The sequence below is a fragment of the Electrona antarctica genome, assembly GCF_951216825.1.
Source record: "Electrona antarctica genome assembly, chromosome: 23".
Classification (NCBI taxonomy): Eukaryota; Metazoa; Chordata; class Actinopteri; order Myctophiformes; family Myctophidae; genus Electrona; species Electrona antarctica.
This window is the reverse complement of record NC_136804.1, coordinates 37550822-37571156: the sequence shown is the minus strand read 5'-3', so window position 1 is coordinate 37571156 and position 20335 is coordinate 37550822. Positions and strand designations below refer to the sequence as shown.

Below are 20335 nucleotides of genomic sequence, written 5' to 3'. Positions count from 1 at the left end.
TATAAGTCTACTACAATTAATAGACCAATGTCATTTTGCTTATGTTTTTCCATGTCTTGTTTATATTATATTATAGAGGAGTGTACCGTACGGTATGAGATGAGACAGAACAGAGGGAAAGAGACACAGCTTCTGGTGTCATCGTCAAGTAACAGACCAAAGAAGCAGACAGACAAAATGAGGGACAATGGGTGAACACTATAAGTCTACTACAATTAATAGACCAATGACATTTTGCTTATGTTTTTCCATGTCTGGTTTATATTATTTGTTCTGATTCTGAATATGTATAATAAAGAATGCTTGTCATGCGAATAAAGTATATTGGAATTGAATTGAGAGACAGAGAGAGGGAGAGAGAGAGAGAGCACAAAAATACCATAGTACCCCAATTGCTTTCATAACAAATCAAAGAGTCTCTCTCTCTCTCTCTCCCCAGTATGTATGCCAGCGCCAATCAATGCCATGCGTTTCATAAGTGTGGGAGAGAGTTACATAAAATATTATGGCCTGCGGACACAGACAGACAGACAGACAGACAGACAGACAGACAGACAGACAGACAGACAGACAGACAGCGCTACGACAACCACAGAAGCGGAACTTGTGGAGCGGACAGGAGGAGAAGAAATACACTGATGAGAGGAGAGAGGAGCGTACCGTACCGTACGTACAGTATGAGATGAGATGAGACAGAACAGGGAGTGTACCGTACGGTATGAGATGAGACAGAATGAGATGAGACAGAACAGGGAGTGTACCGTACGGTATGAGATGAGACAGAATGAGATGAGACAGAACAGGGAGTGTACCGTACGGTATGAGATGAGACAGAATGAGATGAGACGGAACAGGGAGTGTACCGTACGGTATGAGATGAGACAGAATGAGATGAGACGGAACAGGGAGTGTACCGTACGGTATGAGATGAGATAGAATGAGATGAGACAGAACAGGGAGTGTACCGTACGGTATGAGATGAGACAGAATGAGATGAGACAGAACAGGGAGTGTACCGTACGGTATGAGATGAGATAGAATGAGATGAGACAGAGCAGGGAGTGTACCGTACGGTATGAGATGAGACAGAATGAGATGAGACAGAGCAGGGAGTGTACCGTACGGTATGAGATGAGATAGAATGAGATGAGACAGAACAGGGAGTGTACCGTACGGTATGAGATGAGATAGAATGAGATGAGACAGAACAGGGAGTGTAGCATACGGTATGAGGTGAGATAGAATGAGATGAGACAGAACAGGGAGTGTACCGTACGGTATGAGATGAGATAGAATGAGATGAGACAGAACAGGGAGTGTACCATACAGAATGAGATGAGATAGAATGAGATGAGACAGAACAGGGAGTGTACCGTACGGTATGAGATGAGATAGAATGAGATGAGACAGAACAGGGAGTGTACCGTACGGTATGAGATGAGATAGAATGAGATGAGACAGAACAGGGAGTGTACCATACAGAATGAGATGAGATAGAATGAGATGAGACAGAACAGGGAGTGTACCGTACGGTATGAGATGAGATAGAATGAGATGAGACAGAACAGGGAGTGTACCGTACGGTATGAGATGAGATAGAATGAGATGAGACAGAACAGAGGGAAAGAGACACAGCTTCTGGTGTCATCGTCAATGGCAAGTAACAGACCAAAGAAAGACAAGACGGAGGCAAGAGGAAAAGAATGAGAGAGAGAGAGAGAGAGAGAGAGAGAGAGAGAGAGAGGACACCGCCAGACACAAAAAGATGGACACAGTCTGAAAGACACTGAATAAAAGGGCCTCAGTCTGAACACAAATCATTGTCAAGAAGAGGCATAAAGAGAAGAGACGAAGAGACAGACAGACAGACACACACACAGACAGACGGGCAGACGGGCAGACAGACAGACAGACAGACAGACAGACAGACAGACAGACAGACAGACAGACAGACAGACAGACAGAGGGAGTCTAGTTGTGTCAGAGAGGATGGAGAGAGAGAGAGAGGAGAACCATTGGCAGAGGCACAGTGGGTGGCAGCCAGATGACCGACAGGATGATGAGTGGCTTTCAGTCTGTGGTGCCATGGCTGCATTATCAACACCATCACCCAAGACTGGGAGTTATAACCAGGAAGGAACAAGAGCCATCTCTTCTCCCATGAGTACCTATGATCGCTCTATTTCTAGATCGCTCCATTTCTAGTGTGTGTGCGTGCGACTGTGTGTATGTGTGTGTGTGTGTGTGTGTGTGTGACACACACAAAGCACAGCACACACACACTCCATTATCTCAAGAGGCCTCCAGTCCTCCTAATGCACAGAATGATCAATATTATGAAAGGTATGATATGGCCTGTGCTGCTTTCACAGGCATGATGATGTCATAGTGATGAGGCTGATGTAACGAGAGAGACATGAGAGAGAGAGGCTGAGCGTCAACAGAGGAGAGAGAGAGAGAGAGAGGCTGAGCGTCAACAGAGGAGAGAGAGAGAGAGAGGCTGAGCGTCAACAGAGGAGAGAGAGAGAGAGAGAGAGGCTGAGCGTCAACAGAGGAGAGACATGAGAGAGAGAGGCTGAGCGTCAACAGAGGAGAGAGAGAGAGAGAGAGGCTGAGCGTCAACAGAGGAGAGACATGAGAGAGAGAGGCTGAGCGTCAACAGAGGAGAGAGAGAGAGAGAGAGAGAGGCTGAGCGTCAACAGAGGAGAGAGAGAGAGAGGCTGAGCGTCAACAGAGGAGAGAGAGAGAGAGAGAGAGAGAGAGAGAGGCTGAGCGTCAACAGAGGAGAGAGAGAGAGAGAGAGAGGCTGAGCGTCAACAGAGGAGAGAGAGAGAGAGGCTGAGCGTCAACAGAGGAGAGAGAGAGAGAGAGAGAGGCTGAGCGTCAACAGAGGAGAGAGAGAGAGAGAGAGAGGCTGAGCGTCAACAGAGGAGAGAGAGAGAGAGAGAGGCTGAGCGTCAACAGAGGAGAGAGAGAGAGAGAGGCTGAGCGTCAACAGAGGAGAGAGAGAGAGAGAGGCTGAGCGTCAACAGAGGAGAGAGAGAGAGAGAGAGAGGCTGAGCGTCAACAGAGGAGAGAGAGAGAGGCTGAGCGTCAACAGAGGAGAGAGAGAGAGAGGCTGAGCGTCAACAGAGGAGAGAGAGAGAGAGGCTGAGCGTCAACAGAGGAGAGAGAGAGAGAGGCTGAGCGTCAACAGAGGAGAGAGAGAGAGGCTGAGCGTCAACAGAGGAGAGAGAGAGAGAGGAGAGGCTGAGCGTCAACAGAGGAGAGAGAGAGAGAGGCTGAGCGTCAACAGAGGAGAGAGAGAGAGGCTGAGCGTCAACAGAGGAGAGAGAGAGAGAGACAAGGTGGTTCGGGTCAGTATAATTAGCTCGTCCCAGGAGGAACACACGGATCTCAATGTGGGTCAATATAGAGCCTCAGGCCATTGGGAGAGAAGTTACCTGAACAATAACGACACACACACACACACACACACACACACACACACACACACACACACACACACACACACACACACACACACACACACACACACACACACACACACACACACACACACACACACACACACACACACACACACACACACACACACACACACACACACACACACACACACACACACACACACACACACACACACACACACACACACACACACACACACACACACACACACACTAAATCAAGGACAGTGTAGAACACGGGGGGGGGATGGGTCCAGCAGGCTTTATGTAAATCTAATGTCTTCTTAAAGGTATATTCAGTGATTTCACTTAATTCAAATATCACTTATTTTTTTTGTTTTGTTGTGATAATCCTCCCTACTATAGAGTGTGCTGACCATATAAGGAGTTCCTCCCTGTCCCCAGTTAACCCCTGGGGTAACAAAAAACGTAGGTTTCGTTTTTGGCTAGGTGGCCCAGCCTTCATCCAATCAGGATAGAGAGGGGCCTTCCACCAATCATGATCGATCAGTGCGTGTGCATGTGCACATGTTACCGGGGAGGACCGGGGGGGGTTTTCCAAATCAACCAAATCACTGAATGCTCCTTTAACAACACATGCACTCGGCTGCAGCGTGTGTCATCTGTCAACTCGACCTAGTGGATATGGTCTATATGAGCCTATCCATTCCATACGTACATCATGAGACAAATCATCTGGGATTTTGGATATCGAAATATGGTATAAGCGTTGGCCGTTTCTGGTATTGGGCTGCTTTACAGTTATAGTGATGTGATCTTTGAGTGGGGCAACCACTCCTTATAGACAGCTATGTGTGTCTTTGAGTGGGGCAACCACTCCTTATAGACAGCTATGTGTGTCCGAGCACGAAAATAGCATGCTCACCAAAAAGTGTCACTGTTGCACAGCCTAACACACAGGCCAGGGAGGAGGGCCAGTACAGTACAGTACAGTACAGTACAGTACAGTACAGTACAGTACAGTACAGTACAGTACAGTACAGTACAGTACAGTACCACTCACTTCAGACAGGTCTGATTTATTTCCTGAACATACTGTTCTTAGTTATTGAGGGGCGCTAGCCCCTCCTATATACAGGTTTAACCCATTTTGGGCGGGAACCCCTTTTGGTGTTAGCATTACGTTATGCTTTAGCTATTGAAAAATAGCAGATCTACAAGCTCATAGCGCGGTCTGCTATTTTTGAAAAATCAAAGAACCACTGACATAGAAACATAGCTTTTTCAGAAAAGTGTCAGGATGTAAAGACATTTTTAGAATCTGATCTCAGGTCAAAATGGGATAATGTGCGTCTTGTCTACTAGACAAGACAGAGTCTAATGTTTGTTGTCACTAACACAAAACATTAAATGCCATTAACAATGTTTGTTTTGTCTGTGACTGAGCAAATCGGCACATTATGTTAAGTTATGATATATCATGATGACGTAAGATGATAAGGGTTGGTAAAGCGCCCCTCACTTCACACAGGTGTGATTTTTATATAGGCCGATCATGTTACTGATGATTATTTCTCAAAACTAACATTTTGTGAAAGCACCAGCCACCCCCACAATATTGTCACAATATGGATATTGAGGTATTTGGTCATATTTTAAGTCTTAACCCATTTTGACCTGAGATCAGATTCTAAAAATGTCTTCTACATCCTGACAGTTTTCTGAAAAAGCTATGTTTCTATGTCAGTGGTTCTTCGATTTTTCAAAAATAGCAGACCTACAAGCTCGTAGCGCCTGCTATTTTTCAATAGCTAAATTATAACATAATGCTAACACCAAAAGGGGTTCCCAAGAGTTCTAGAGCACGGTCAATTTAAATTAATTAACTGGACTTCTACAAGTACAGTAGCATTCTGTGCTTCAACAAGTCATCCCACTCCAGATAGACAGCAGCCACATTCATTAGTATCATATTTACCAGCCGTGTCATCATCACTCAGCCCAATGAAACATATCACAGCTGTTTCCCAGATTTAAGGGCAATCAGAACAGATTATCTTATCATCTGTTTAAAGCTTAGAGGGCTGGAGCACACTTGTGTAAAACACGTCAGACATATTGCAGCCGGATGAATGAATGAGTGCAAGCCTGCCAATAAATAAATAAACGTGAACATGCCTGGAGAAATACCTCAAACTATAATAGATGAACACAGGATAATGAATCCTCCTTTATTGGCCTATTATCCATTCATTTCCATCTGTGGGAGTGTAGAAAATAGAACCAAAGACAAAGAAAGGTCCATTTGGTTCCATGTGAACACTCGCAGTTCCACCACTGACTGACTAAAGGGGTTTTGTTTCACTGTGTAGGCCAAGTAAAGGTGTTGACAACTGAACTGGGCATGGTGGAATCTATCTATCCATCAAGGTGTTGTCCAAATAAAACGGTAGGTAGGATCATTTTAGGGCAGAGGCAGGCGTATATAACTATATATACGCTGCTACGCAGACGGTTGTGTCAACAAACATGTTATTAATGTCATTAATCAGACGGTATTTCAAACTACAACAGACAGACAACCCAAGCTATCCCATGATGCAGATAGATAGATAGATAGATAGATAGATAGATAGATAGATAGATAGATAGATAGATAATTGCACAGAAGAGACCCTATACTGTAAATAGCACTTTCACTTTACTGTACTGTCATTATATCACACAGCAGGAGTCAGGAGAGCTATAGCTTTATGTGCAGTAGCAGCAGCGACGCAGACGATAACGATAACGGTTTAATAACGGTTTTTTAAAAAAAACAGCTAAATAAATACCTGACAAGATGAACGTTGTTTCGAGGCGACTTCCCTCCAGACCTCTCCTTCTCGGCTAGCGGCGCTGCCTTCCCTCGGAGGCCGGATGCCCGTCTCTCTGCTCTCCGCCCACCCGAGGAGGAGAAACACAACCCTGGGCTCCAAAATGAAATGAAATGAAATCTATATTTACCCAGGGTATCTGGGCTAAGCTCAAGAACTTGTTTCCAGCCAGGCCCTGCTCATAGAACAATAATGTTCTCCCCGAGAGAAGAATTAAGAAACGAAACGCTACAAATATGTGTATCAGCAGAAACGCTCGAAATAATAAGATCCCTCACTTCACTTCTTCTTCTTTGGCAACAGGACGCAAGTTTAGACTAGAGTCCAGTGTCCAGAAGACGAGAGGACAGTGGTGTGGACATTGTGTGTGAGTCTGGAGGAGGACCCGGAGGGGTGGCGGTGCAGGCTGGCTGTGTCTGGCCGCATTCTGACGCCTCCGCCTCTGCTCTCTGCTCGGTGTCGGTGCTACCAGCAGTCTGTCGGTCCTCCTAACAACCAACCGGTACCAGGCAGCTCAGATCCGCCTATAGCTCTCTATCGATGCTGCCGTCAGTCAGTCTGTCCTCCTACCAACCCTCTGCTCTAGTACTCGGTGCTACCAGTCTGTCTGTCCTCCTACCAACCAACCGGTACAAGGCAGCTCACTGAGCTCAGATCCGTCAAGTCCTCCCTCCACGGATAAGCATTTCACTTCCGCTCACTCACTGTTGGACTTCAAAATAAGAAAAGACTGACTTCAAAATAGTAGTCGTCTAGACTGCTGCTATACAATTGTTTGTTGTTTTTGAGCGGTGCACACCGCACTGACTTTACTTTTTGCTTTAGTTTAGTTTATTAGATCATCCTTCAGTTTCAAATACAATATTTACAGACAATGAATGGAAGCTGTTACAAAAACAAAACATTTTCCGTGCGTCCATGTGTCTCGTGTTCATATGTCTATTTGGGGTATTGATTGATTGATTGATGTATTTATTAACATATTGGAGAATTAAGCACAACTCAATACAAAACTGTTAGCTGTGAGTGGACGACACCATAAAGCATTACACTTGTTTACAATAGGGTCTACCATGTTCAATTCATCAGTGTATAAAAATATACACTTCTATATAGCCAAAAACAGGAAATCATCATAGAGGAGGTAATATGGGGAAAAAACATATACAGTGAGTGAGGGGACAAAAGGGTGGGGGGATTTTATGGGGGCCAGCCGCCAGTTTCGAATTGTAGTCGTCCGTAGGTGCCCTTTGAGAGCAGTCAAGGGATTCACATGTCTTAATGACTGTTGGTAGGGCGTTCCACATTTTGGTGGAGCGAAATGAATTTAGTCCCTTGTTTGTGCCGACTTCAAAATAGTAGACTGCTATACAATTGTTTGTTGTTTTTTAGCTCCAATGCTTGGCTTCGTGCGTCCCTGTGTCTCTGTGTCCATATGTCTATTTGGGGTAGACCTAGTCTGAACTAAGTACTGCACCCATGAACAGTATAGTACCGTTGGTGACCCAACTTGGGTCACTTCATGGGTGAAATAACTGCACCGTACAATACAGTACAGAGTACAGTAGCCTACAGTAACTATCCCAATAAAAGTATAGTTGCACCGCTCAGTTCACACAGGTGTGATTTTAAGAATAACATTAGTCTATAAGGAAAGTTCAGCTTAACTTAACTGGAGCATGTTGCAAACAACAATAATAAAAAATGAAAAATAATTTAAAGCCAATTATTAGCCAATAAAATATTTAGCCCATTTTTGTTCTTCTGATGGTGTGTGTGTGTGTGTGTGTGTTTGTCACATTTTTAAAAAACCCACGTGAGGCCTTTAGGAGGGCCATTCAAGCTGCAAGTTTCCCAGCACCGTTTCCCTGCCGGTGGAGCCTGCGGAATCCACCACTCCCGAATAAGTGTCTGGTGCTGGAAATCTGGTGCAACGCACAGGTCCTGGCTGCACCTGGTGAGGCGTATAGGAGGCCCGGCCAGGAGTCACAGGTCCTGGCTGCACCTGGTGAGGCGTATAGGAGGCCCGGCCAGGAGTCAACCCACAGTGCCCAGGTCACAGTGCACAGGTCCTGGCTGCACCTGGTGAGGCGTATAGGAGGTGCCCGGCCAGGAGTCAACCCACAGTGCCCAGGTCACAGTGCACAGGTCCTGGCTGCACCTGGTGAGGCGTATAGGAGGTGCCCGGCCAGGAGTCAACCCACAGTGCCCAGGTCACAGTGCACAGGTCCTGGCTGCACCTGGTGAGGCGTATAGGAGGTGCCCGGCCAGGAGTCAACCCACAGTGCCTAGTCCCTCCACACGCCGGACGGCCCGCCCAGTACCCGCCCAGTACAGGATGGCCCGCCCAGTACCGGCAGAGTAGTTCTGGAGCAGTGGATTGTGTGTCCCTGGTCTTTCCCTAATGGGACTGATCGAGGGTAGCTACTGGGACGTAAGTCAGGACTTTGATCACCCCGGCTGGGTCACCCGAGTGAGGGGTATGATGTTGTGAGACCCGAAACCCTGATGACCGTGGGATACATCACTGAGGATACGTCCCAGGTGCAAAGCAAAGCAAAGCAAAGTTACTATATTTACCCAGGGTAACTGGACTAAGCATCAGATACTTGTTTACAGCCAGGCCCTGCTCATAGAACATTTCATGGTAGTGGTTCAATGCCTTGCTCAAGGGCACTTCAGCGGTGGTAATTTTAACGTGCCGGTCCGGGGATACGAACTGGCGACCTTCCGGTATCAAGACCGTTCGGCCACCGCTGCCACCATCCATGTAATGCATGCAGCAGCCAGTAGCTGACTGTGAAATGAAAAAAGAAAAATGTTGAATTTATTTCTGTAAATTTATAATACAAATACGTTTTTTAAAGTTTAAACTGTAAAAGGATGATCATCATCGTAGTGTTAGGCACCTGGTGGCCAGTGGGACAAAAGAAAAGCCCTCTAGTGATGATATCTGGCCTGGCAAATGGTTTTATAAATAATTTAGCAGACTATATCTGACAGTCCCTGCACCGACTGACTCCGACGCACTCACCAGCAGGGTCCTTGAGGGGCTTCCAGGGGCTGCCCAGGTCTGTAACGTTATCAGTGTACGGGGAGGGGGCCCGTATAGAGGGTATGCGCATGTTTAAAGGGAATGGCACATCGAGTGGAAAATCGAGTGGCAAAGCAACATGCAAAGTGAGTTTAACGTTGTTTAATGCAATCAGATGGACTTTTTCTGTTTGGATGCATGGGTTGTCAAGGCCAGAACGTAGTTTTTTGCCATTCAGTATAGTCAGTCAGTAGGCATTCCTGCATAACTTCCGGGTTTGATGATGATGTCATGTGCATATACATCCTCTATACGACCTACATTTGCATACCAAACTGGAGATCCTTTTGATTTTGAGAAGCACTCTTATCACTATCAGTATCACACACTTTAATCCATGTTTGGAGTGAATCGCAGGCATGTGTTTCATAAGGTTTCCCTCCATCTCCATAATTATGTAAGAAGACCTCCAATTCAATGACTGTGGCTGTGACTGTGGCTCAGGAGGTAGAGCAGGTCGTCCAATGATCCATGGGTCGGCGGTTCGAATCCCGGCTCCTCCTGTCTACATGTCGAAGTGTCCTTGGGCAAGACACTGAACCCCAAATTGCTCCCGATGTGCTGGTTGGTACCTTGCATGGCTTCCGCCGCAATCGGTGTATGAATGGGTGAATGTAATGCACAATCTATGTAAAGCGCCTTGGATAAAGGCGCTATATAAATGCACCATTTACCATTTACCAATGAAAGAAAGAGCTTGTTTATATATCTCTGTCCAAAAGGGAGCATCTATCTGTCTATCTGCAGGTGTGTGTGTGTGTGTGTGTGTGTGTGTGTGTTTAACTAAACGTCCTCATTCAAGAATTAATATCACTAAAATGAGTATATATCTGCACCTGTGAGTCTGACATTTGATTTGATTATTACACACACAGTTCTGTATGCAGTAAAGACACAAATCTTTATAAACCTCTATAGCAATTCAATCTGTTAGTTGTCGTGTGGCGCCTCCTACTGGATTAAAGTTAACATTGAATTACTGGATTACTAAAAGAGATCGTATATTAGTTTTATAAAGATAGTGGCCGAAAAGTAACGCAACAGACTTTGTGTTAATTTTAAATATTAACTTAATTAATGCAGTTTTCGATTTGAGATATCATACCACGCACGGACTGGGTTTAAATCTAGTATAATTATTAATAATACATGCAGCATACAGTGCATGTGTTGCCAAAAGTTGCGTAACGGTCGGTAACAGTGAACTATAGCCGTCCTAGATGTGCCCTTTACACCGGTGGTAACCGACCGTGGTGGTGAACCATTTGATGAGAGGATCGAGAGGACAAGACAGAGTCTATCAAAGAGACCAAAAGTGACTTAAACATTAGCCTAAGGCTACTTTAATTTGGGGTGAAATGTCGCGGGCTGCGGAGAGGCTCAAAGTGGTCTTCAGTCATCTTGACCGACGGTCTTGTGATTTTGTTGTATCCTTTTCTGATTGTGTGTAGTATGATTATTGATTGATTGATTGACATGCATCTTATTATTGATGTTCATTCATGCTCGACTGTAGCGTCTAGCCTACAGTATACTAGTGGACGTGGGGTGGGTGTGTGTGTGTCGGCGGACCCTGCAGCAAATCGAGCCCGAGGACTATAGTCTGGGGCAGTGGGAAGGCCGCTGCATGGAAATACATCATCTTATTTATCTTTAAATGTATAGTAAATGACGCTGAGCGACCACCAGACCATGTTAATGCACTCCCCGAGGATTTTATTTAGCCAGATCCGGTGTTTTGGATATTTTACTCTACGTCTTAATTGCTGGTAGGCTATAGTAAGGCTGCTCAATATTGTTTTTGTTTTCATTATTGTTTTCGTGGTCGCTGAAAGTAGAGCGAACAGAACAGAACCTATTCGGGACACGTAGCCTACAGCTGCAAGCTGAATATATTCTATATTAGGACAACTTGCGGTGGCGCGAGGTAAATTCTATATTTTATACACATATTCTTTAAATATCGTACAAATGTACAGCCCTTGACTGATTTTACATATAGCAAGCATCGCCCACTTCTGGCCAAGTTGCCTACTATCACCCACAAGTGCTTAGGTAAGTTTTTATTTTATTGTATATATATTGTCCAACAATCACTTCTGTAATTTCACTGTAATATTTCTATTCATATGCACTGTAGACTGGCAGGTTTAATGCCACTCCTGAAGAAGAGATATTGCTTGTTCTGTGAAATTTGAAAACGAGGTTTTATTGCTCTAAATGCTCTAAATATGATGACATAATAATTAACCAAAATATCCCTTATATATCATTGACACATAAGGGATATTTTGGTTAATAAGATGTCTTCTATCTGTGGGTATTTCCTATAGATTTAAATGACTAAATGTAAAAATGGAGATATGTTTTGCCATTAAAGGGACTTTTGTTGTGGCTGATTGTATTTGTCAATAAGCTTGGGAAAGAAGACAGATAGTACTCTGTATAACTCTGAGTTGTAATGTAATGAATTATGTAATGTAAACATGCTGTAAATGCAATTGTGAAATGGTGTCTTATAAACCCATGAGGGTTGGGCACAGTGTGTGCAGGACACGAAAATAAATAAACAATCAATCAACAATCAATCAATCAATCAAAAATCAAATCATAGGCCAATTTCCTACATCCACAACACCTGTTACACAAGCAGCTGATTATTCACCTTTCACACACATTACGCCCCCCCCCCCCCCCCCCCCCCCCTATCTGGGGTGCAGAGTCCATAGATCAACGTTGACCAACAAAGCCTGCTGTTTACTTTTCATTTTCAGGTGCAGACGTGCGCACACACATAGACATCAAAGGGGGCTTCAGCCCCTGCCCTTTTACCCGTCTTTTTTCCGAAGTCTCCTGAACTTGAACACAGTATTTTTGCGTTGGAACAAAATTTGTTTAGAAATCCATGTCTTTACACACCACATCTCCACTAGCTAAAGAGTGCCTTGGGTTGCGCCCCGATAATAGCTGATCTACAAGCTCTCTACGCAGGGGCGACTGTGGCTCAGGAGGTAGAGCGCAGGTCGTCCAATGATCCATGGGTCGGCGGTTCGAATCCCGGCTCCTCCTGTCTACATGTCGAAGTGTCCTTGGGCACGACACTGAACCCCAAATTGCTCCCGATGTGCTGGTTGGTACCTTACATGGCTTCGGCCGCAATCGGTGTATGAAATCTATGTAAAGCGCCTTGGATAAAGGCGCTATATAAATGCACCATTTACCATTTAACGCGTCGCAGCGCAACGCGTTGTGAGCTTGTAGATCTGCTATTTTTTGTCCAAAAGTGCCCTCTTACGGGAATTCAGCCCCTCTAACCCTCTCTGCACGTCCCTGTTCAGGTACACACTGGACAACGACCTGCTGACCACCGAGCAGAGGCTGTCCTACGAAGAGAATGGCTTCGTCCTCATCAGGAACCTGGTGTCTGAGGAGGACGTCGACAGGTTCAGGTAAGATCCTGGTGTCTGAGGAGGACATCGACAGGTTCAGGTAAGATCCTGGTGTCTGAGGAGGACATCGACAGGTTCAGGTAAGATCCTGGTGTCTGAGGAGGACATCGACAGGTTCAGGTAAGATCCTGGTGTCTGAGGAGGACATCGACAGGTTCAGGTAAGATCCTGGTGTCTGAGGAGGACATCGACAGGTTCAGGTAAGATCCTGGTGTCTGAGGAGGACATCGACAGGTTCAGGTAAGAGAATGGCTTCGTCCTCATCAGGATCCTGGTGTCTGAGGAGGACATTGACAGGTTCAGGTAAGAGAATGGCTTCGTCCTCATCAGGAACCTGGTGTCTGAGGAGGACATTGACAGGTTCAGGTAACGAAAATGGAGCCATAGGCTCCATTTTCGTCACCGCTAAACCCCTTATCCCTAAACTTCTTTGCCTTTTTTTTTTTACTATTTTGCAAAACATTTTTGAATAGTTAAAATGGCCAGTCTACAAGCTCACAACATGTAGATTGGATAGTTGAACTATTCAAAAATGTTTTTCAAAATAGTAAAATAAGGCAAAGACGTTTAGGGATAAGGGGTTTAGTGGCGACGAAAATGGAGCCCCATGTGTCTCTGTTGCTGACACACACACAGAGAAACCAGCTGTGTTTATTCACTGTCTGGTGCTGAAGAGAGCAGAGGAGAACAGATCCCATCTTCCCTGAGGACTGAACACAATCTGTCTCTATACCCCCCCCCCCCCCCCCCCCCGTGTGTGTGTGTGTGTGTGTGTGTGTGTGTGTGTGTGTGTGTGTGTGTGTGTGTGTGTGTGTGTGTGTGTGTGTGTGTGTGTGTGTGTGTGTGTGTGTGTGTGTGTGTGTGTGTGTGTGTGGTCGGTCTTCAGGGGTGAGTTTGGGCGTATATGCAGACGAGAGGTGAAGCCCCTCGGGCTGGTGGTGATGAGAGACGTGTCCATCGCAAAGTCCGAGTTTGTCCCGGATCAGAAGGCGGTCTCCAAGCTCCAGGACTTCCAGGAAGACCCTGAATTGTTCAGATACTGCACCTTACCGCAGGTACTGTATAGGCACACACACTACTTATATGTTAACACGCATTTAATCCATGTTTTGATCCGATCGTTTCGTTAGCCACCGTTCGTTAGCACAACAGTCCAAGTGGGACAGTGGCCGCGGCCATTTTGGTCCGCGTTCAATTGCCCGTATCTCCAAACCGGCGCAACGGCCGACAGGAGGCGCTGTGATACTCGCGGTCAAGACACCACACACAGCACTATTTTGTACTGGAGATATGCACCTTTATGTAACACCTGCTTTTGTAGTAACGTACTCTTCTTGAACAGAAAGCCTAATTAGAAGCGGTTTTATGTCAGACGCTGTGTATCGTTCCAACTCGGCTAGCCGTGTTCGCCTGCTGTTTTTTCCTCCGAGGTGGAACGACTGTTGTGAGGCGGTTAGTATTGCTGCCAAGCCTTTCCAATTCTCGTAACAACACAGCACATTTGCAATGTTCTATCTGACCGGCGTTGATCATCATGATAAAGAAATAACCGCTCGCCGAGGGACGATACAATCCGTGAGTTTGAATATGAAGAAAAAAGGAGACAGAAATCTGACGGACAGACACTCAGTCACACTCGGGTCATATTACACACACAACCCCTCGGCTGAAACACACAGGAGAGAGCCCTCCCCTCCCTGAAACAAAGAGAGAGAAACAAGATGAGAGGTGCACCCCATTGCACCGACACGATCGGCTTGGTATGAAGCCATTCTGTTGCCCGGAGTTGCATGGGAGTCTCCGAGCAGCCATTACGTGACAATACGGGGGTTGCCTCCCGTCCTGTTTTCAGGAAGGGAGGGGGAGAGGCTTTTTTTTTTTTTTGGATCGGATTGTTGTGCTATCATCCAATGCTAGTTGGTAAAGTGCCCGGGTGTGTAGAAAGACGATTGAAAGTAATCAATACAAAAATGCGGTAAACGTAGAAATCCCTTTCCCGCATCGGACCGTTGGGATTTGAACCACGTAGAAATCCCTTTGCCGCACTGGATGGGTTAAGTAAAGGGGTACACAGATAAAACAATTAATATTATTATTATTATTCTTTCTTTGCTCAGATTCTCAAGTATGTGGAATGTTTTACTGGTCCCAACATCATGGCCATGCACACTATGCTGATCAACAAACCTCCAGACGCAGGTACAGTAATGTACATACTGTACATATCCTGTACATATAGCACCTGCATTTCACTATAACTTCCATCTTACTGTACATGTACTGTAGCACCTGCATTTCACTATAACTTCCATCTTACGCTAAACAATATCACCTAGGAGGGCATCGAGGACATACATTTTCACCTAGCCTAATTTGGCAATCTGATTGATTATTGAAATGGTATAACTATGTCATAAACTAGTAAACTATGTAGGAGGCGTTTTATAGGAGTCAAAAGAACTGAGGCTGATTCTAAAATAAAATAAATGGTGTATTTATATAAAGCGCCTTTATCCAAGACGCTTTACATATGTATGTGCATTACATTCACCCATTCACACACATTCATACACCGATGGCGGCAGAAACCATGCAAGGCAACCAACCAGCACATCGGGAGCAATTAGGGGTTCAGTGTCTTGCTCAAGGACACTTCGACACTAACTCTGGGGGAGCCCACAGGGATCGAACTGGCAACCTTGTGGTTGCCATCCAGCCACTCTACCCCTGAGCAACCGCCTGAGCACCGCCTAAAACATCTTCAAGGACCCGCGCTATGAGCTTGTAGATCTATTTTTCAATAGCTAAAGTATAACAATGTTTAACCCATTTTGGGCGGGAACCCCTTTTGGTGTTAGCATTATGTTATGCTTTAGCTATTGAAAAATAGCAGATCTAGGTCTGCTATTTTTGAAAAATCGAAGAACGACTGACATAGAAACAGCTTTTTCAGAAAACTGTCAGGATGTAGAAGACATTTTTTAGAATCTGATCTCAGGTCAAAATGGGTTAAAACACCAAAAGGGGTTCCCGTCCTGAATGGGATATTATGATCTGTAGTTTACCGACAACATGCATTACTTACACGTGTGTAGTTGTGTATTGTGTAATGGCTTACTATTTCTACATCAGGTAACAAGACGTCGCGCCACCCGATGCATCAGGACCTGCATTACTTTCCCTTCCGTCCGGCCGATCAGATCGTGTGTTCGTGGACGGCCATGGAGAAAGTCACCAGGCAAAATGGCTGCCTGGTGGTTCTGCCAGGAACACACACCGGCACCCTGAAGGAACACGACTACCCAGACTGGGAGGTATGCCCTGTCCTCGCACAAATACAACACACACACACGCACAACCGAAGGGCTGACACACTCTACTGGAATAATGTCACTTCATTATGTCATAGAAGTTTCATTTTAAATTGTCTCATATAAGCATTGTGGTCCAAAAATAAATAAACCGTCTCAGCGATATTGTCAAGGAGTTATCCATATGAGTCAAACCACCGCGATCATGGGAAATGGATGGGAAGTCCCTGGCAGTCAAAATGACCAAAGCGATCTTTATAATCTTAACACTTAAGCACAAACCAACTATTTTATAAAGAACAATATTGATGTAACTAACATATAAGTAATGTGTGTGCCTACAGTACCTGCGGTAATGTGCAATATCTGAACAATACGTACGTACATACACGTACACAACTCACTGACTATAGCCACATTATTCGGTGCCCCACACAATTTGACTCATTCTTTTTCAAATGCATAAACATGCACGCACGCACGACACGAACACTGTACAGTACAGAGCATACAGTACAACGCTACTCTGTTGCCCCTCCAGGGTGGTGTGAATAAGATGTACCACGGCATACGGGACTACAACTCCCAGCATCCCAGGGTGCACCTGGAGATGGAGAAAGGCGACACGGTGTTCTTCCACCCCCTGCTGATCCACGGCTCTGGGATGAACCAGACGGAAGGCTTCCGCAAGGTCAGACATTCACCGTATTATTCACACGGAAGCCTTTTAGCCACCTAGCTACTTTCTCTCTGTCTGTGTGTGTGTGTGTGTGTGTACGTGTGTGTGTGTACGTGTGTGTGTGTGTGTGTGTGTGTACGTGTGTGTGTGTGTGTGTGTGTGTGTGTGTGTGTGTGTGTGTGTGTGTGTGTTCATTTCGCAGATTAAAACTATGACAACCCTTTGTACAACCCTTTTTCACTGATAAAAATCTAAATGAAAAAACAAACTGTGTGTGTACGTGTGTGTGTGTGTGTGTGTGTGTGTGTGTGTGTGTGTGTGTGTGTTTACAGGCCATCTCCTGCCACTATGCCAGTGCCAACTGTTACTACATTGACGTGAAGGGAACGACCCAGGAGAATATTGAGAAGGAAGTGAAAGAGATCGCGGCCAGGAAATATGATTTGGACGACAGCATCACCTTCACGGTGCGATATTCAGTGATTTTACATGAATGCATTTGTACAGTAGTCCCACCCCTACGAGGATAATTCCCCGTTCACCTTTTAAGCCTTGTACAAAGCCAACTCAAGTTGTGACAAATCATGACAACAAACACAATGTTTTGGGCCCGAACAAATAATTAGAAAGAAGAAAAAAACGGCAGGTTGTTTTTGTTGTTCTTTGTAATTATTTGTTGTCATGATTTGTCACAACTCGAGTTGGCTTTGTTCCGCAGCGTAAACGTCTTTAAATTAAATAAATACTTTTTGAAAAGCCTATGGGGGAAAATTAACGGGGAATTCACTGTGACGCTCTATACAAAAAAATAATGGCAGGTTCTGTAAACTTTACTTCTATTTCTGCACACAGGACACATGGGCCTTGAGAGGTCGCCTGGTGCAAGGGGAGAGGACCAGCCTGTGAAGGGGTCGCCTGGTGCACGGGGAGAGGGACCAGCTTGTGAAGGGGTCGCCTGGTGCACGGGGAGAGGGACCAGCTTGTGAAGGGGTCGCCTGGTGCACGGGGAGAGGGACCAGTTTGTGAAGGGGTCGCCTGGTGCACGGGGAGAGGGACCAGCTTGTGAAGGGGTCGCCTGGTGGAAGGGGAGAGGGACCAGCTTGTGAAGGGGAGAGGGACCAGCTTGTGAAGGAGGAAATAAACGAAAGCTCTTTGGAACTTGGAAGAGCGTTACTTTGTCAACTAATAATCACTAGACTGACCTGTGGTCAGTACACTGAACTTCTACTATTAGGCCGGGGCTCCACTGAGTGTCTCCACTGTTCAGGAATTCTGGGGGTCCTTGACATGAAATAGTTTGAGAACCACTGACCTAGAAACATAGGGTTTTTCAGAAAACTGTCATGATTTCGAAGACATTTTGTAGAATCAGTCTCGGTCGAAAAGGGAACATTCCCTGAGTTGACGATGGCGCTGTTGTATTGTTCTGTGTTGTATTTGATTGGTGTGCAAATCAAAATGGATCAACATGTTAGCCAGGACTGTATGTTTCAGACTGATCAAAGCATCAGGGAGAGAGTGAAAGGACTGTATGTCTCAGACTAATCAAAGCGTCAGGGAGAGAGTTGGACAGATGAAAATACAAGTAACAGGTAGAGGCGGAGAAGCAGAGGGATGATTCAGAGGTATTTTTTGTTGACTTAGAAATGTGTTCAAGCAGATAAACTGTCTCAGCATTTTAAATTGTATAGCGCTTCATTAATGACACACGGAAATGCTAATATATTTTGCACCTTATTGCCTTAACTCGACCTTTTGTCATATTTTTTTAATCCTTCCAGATCTTCCTGTAATATTTGTAGTAATAAACAGAAATGTATGATAATGTCCAATTTGTTTTTTCTTTTCATTTCTTTTTTATTCCCAGACATGATTTGCAGGCAGCCCCATCATCTCTAAGCCACATGAATATGGTCTACATTTATTTAATAGAAATGGGGTGGAGGATGTGATGGAACTACTCCAGGGCCTGGCTAAGATATGTGTGGAGAATAGCAGAGAATATCTCAACTGTTCTTGGCTAATATGACCGCTGCGAACAACTTAGGAACTGTGAAAAATGCTCTATCCTGTGCGAAATACCCGAAAATGACCACACCAGACAGCTACTTCAAACATGGCTCGATCTTCTAAACTGAGATTTCCTGAGATGCTCAAAATGTTCAGAATACTCATGTTTGAATACTCAATAGACCATATGCACACGGCGGTCATCTTTCCACAAGTTAATGGCAGGGTGGAAACTAGCCGCAATTTGCCATTGACCGCCCATACATCTAAACAGACAAAGTCCTATCTAATTGTATTAAATGATGTCAAACTCGCCAACATTGCAGCTTTGGCATTTGGTTGTTAAAACTGGGCCAGACTTTGAGAGAGTGAGAAGATAGAGGGAGTGTTTCTGGGAACAGTTTCTGTCTGTCTGTTTTTCAAATGGGAGGCTGGACTGTTTCCTGGCCGAGGCCCAAGTCTCTCATTCTGGAACAAAAACAAAACAAAACAGAAATACCTGAGTGCAGAACTCGGCATGTGTGTCGCCTACAGTACGAGGCGAGTTCAAATGTATAATTTGAGCCCTCAGAAAACGGAGAGAACGGACACTTTGTTCAAAAGGGGAACGTCTCAGTCTCAGTCTGACACTAATGCAGGAAAACTCGACGTGTTTAGGAAAACACGGAGACGTTTGATCTCCAATATTCATGCTTTAAGCAGGAACTGGCGTACCCTGCTGTCTCTCTGAGTGTAGTGCAGTGCAGCAACACACACGTTTAATTGCAGACACACCGGATTGCCAGAATCTGTAGTCACTTTACAGAGAGCAGGCTGGCCAAACAGCCGTACGTCCCTTTGCCCATTTTCCTTCCGAGAGAAGTGTAGATTCTCAACTACAGTAGCACAGACCATAAGAATTCAGAAATTCCTCCACATAAAACAGACACATACTAAATCACTAAAATCAGACATTTTTTCCCCCCCTACAGAATAACTAATGCCCTTGGCCTAGATTTTATAGAGTCTAATAGTAGATTTACAGTTGATCTGGTTGTGTGAGAGGCTGCCAAAAAGTATGGGTTCCTTCCTGCCAAGACAAACTGTTGTACACCAAGACTAATTCACACTTCATACAGTATGTCACTCGCTAAAAGTAATTTAACTGAAAAGCAGTTCTTTTTTGAGTGGTGCAACCACTGCTATTGACAGCTATGTGTGTCCCTGGGTCTGTCCCTGCGTCTGTCCGAGTACAAAAATAGCGTTATAGCGTTTGTTCACCACCAAGTGTCACTGTTGCACAGCCTAACACACAGACACAGACACACACAGGCCAGGGAGGAGGGATTGTACAGTACAGTACAGTACAGTACAGTACAGTACAGTACAGTACAGTACAGTACAGCAGGGGTTCTCAACCCGTGGGTCGCGACCCCTCGGGGGGTCGCCAAATTATTTTAGGGGGTCCCCAAATTATTTTCCAAAAAAAAAAAAGAAAAAAAAAAG

The 20335-nt window shown here is 45.1% G+C and overlaps 2 protein-coding genes across 5 annotated transcripts in view; one reads left to right on the top strand and one right to left on the bottom strand.

The window, feature by feature from the left end:
- cdk17 (cyclin dependent kinase 17) overlaps nt 1-6939 on the bottom strand; it is a 46102-nt gene extending 39163 nt beyond the window's left edge. The window contains exons 1-2 of one of the 3 annotated variants that reach the window (XM_079494614.1): nt 6586-6939; nt 6266-6403 (exon numbers count right to left, since the gene is read on the bottom strand). The gene's annotated coding sequence lies outside the window, so the exon portion shown is untranslated. Of the gene's footprint in view, nt 1-6265 lie in introns of all 3 variants that reach the window. The other 2 variants (XM_079494615.1, XM_079494613.1) reach the window with 2 other exon arrangements.
- A 3493-nt stretch (nt 6940-10432) lies between these two features.
- Nucleotides 10433-18667, top strand: phyh (phytanoyl-CoA 2-hydroxylase). 2 transcript variants are annotated; one of them, XM_079494299.1, is made up of 10 exons: nt 10433-10828; nt 11404-11456; nt 12740-12850; nt 13737-13905; nt 14968-15049; nt 15983-16164; nt 16703-16852; nt 17173-17307; nt 17693-17782; nt 17972-18667. In XM_079494299.1, the coding sequence occupies exons 1-9, from the start codon at nt 10760-10762 to the stop codon at nt 17744-17746; spliced, it is 1005 nt and encodes a 334-aa protein (XP_079350425.1). In that variant the 5' UTR covers nt 10433-10759; the 3' UTR covers nt 17747-17782; nt 17972-18667. The 2 variants fall into 2 exon arrangements, with proteins under 2 accessions (XP_079350425.1, XP_079350426.1); XM_079494300.1 differs by having other exon boundaries at nt 17963-18667.
- Nucleotides 18668-20335: the final 1668 nt, after the last annotated feature.

Bases quoted from the DNA above. Each gene is read 5' to 3' on its own strand.
- phyh (XM_079494299.1), top strand. From the start codon at position 10,760: ATGTCGCGGGCTGCGGAGAGGCTCAAAGTGGTCTTCAGTCATCTTGAC. The intron at 12,851-13,736 runs GTAAGATCCTGG...GTCGGTCTTCAG, and splicing joins GAGGACGTCGACAGGTTCAG to GGGTGAGTTTGGGCGTATAT. The intron at 16,853-17,172 runs GTCAGACATTCA...GTGTGTTTACAG, and splicing joins AGACGGAAGGCTTCCGCAAG to GCCATCTCCTGCCACTATGC.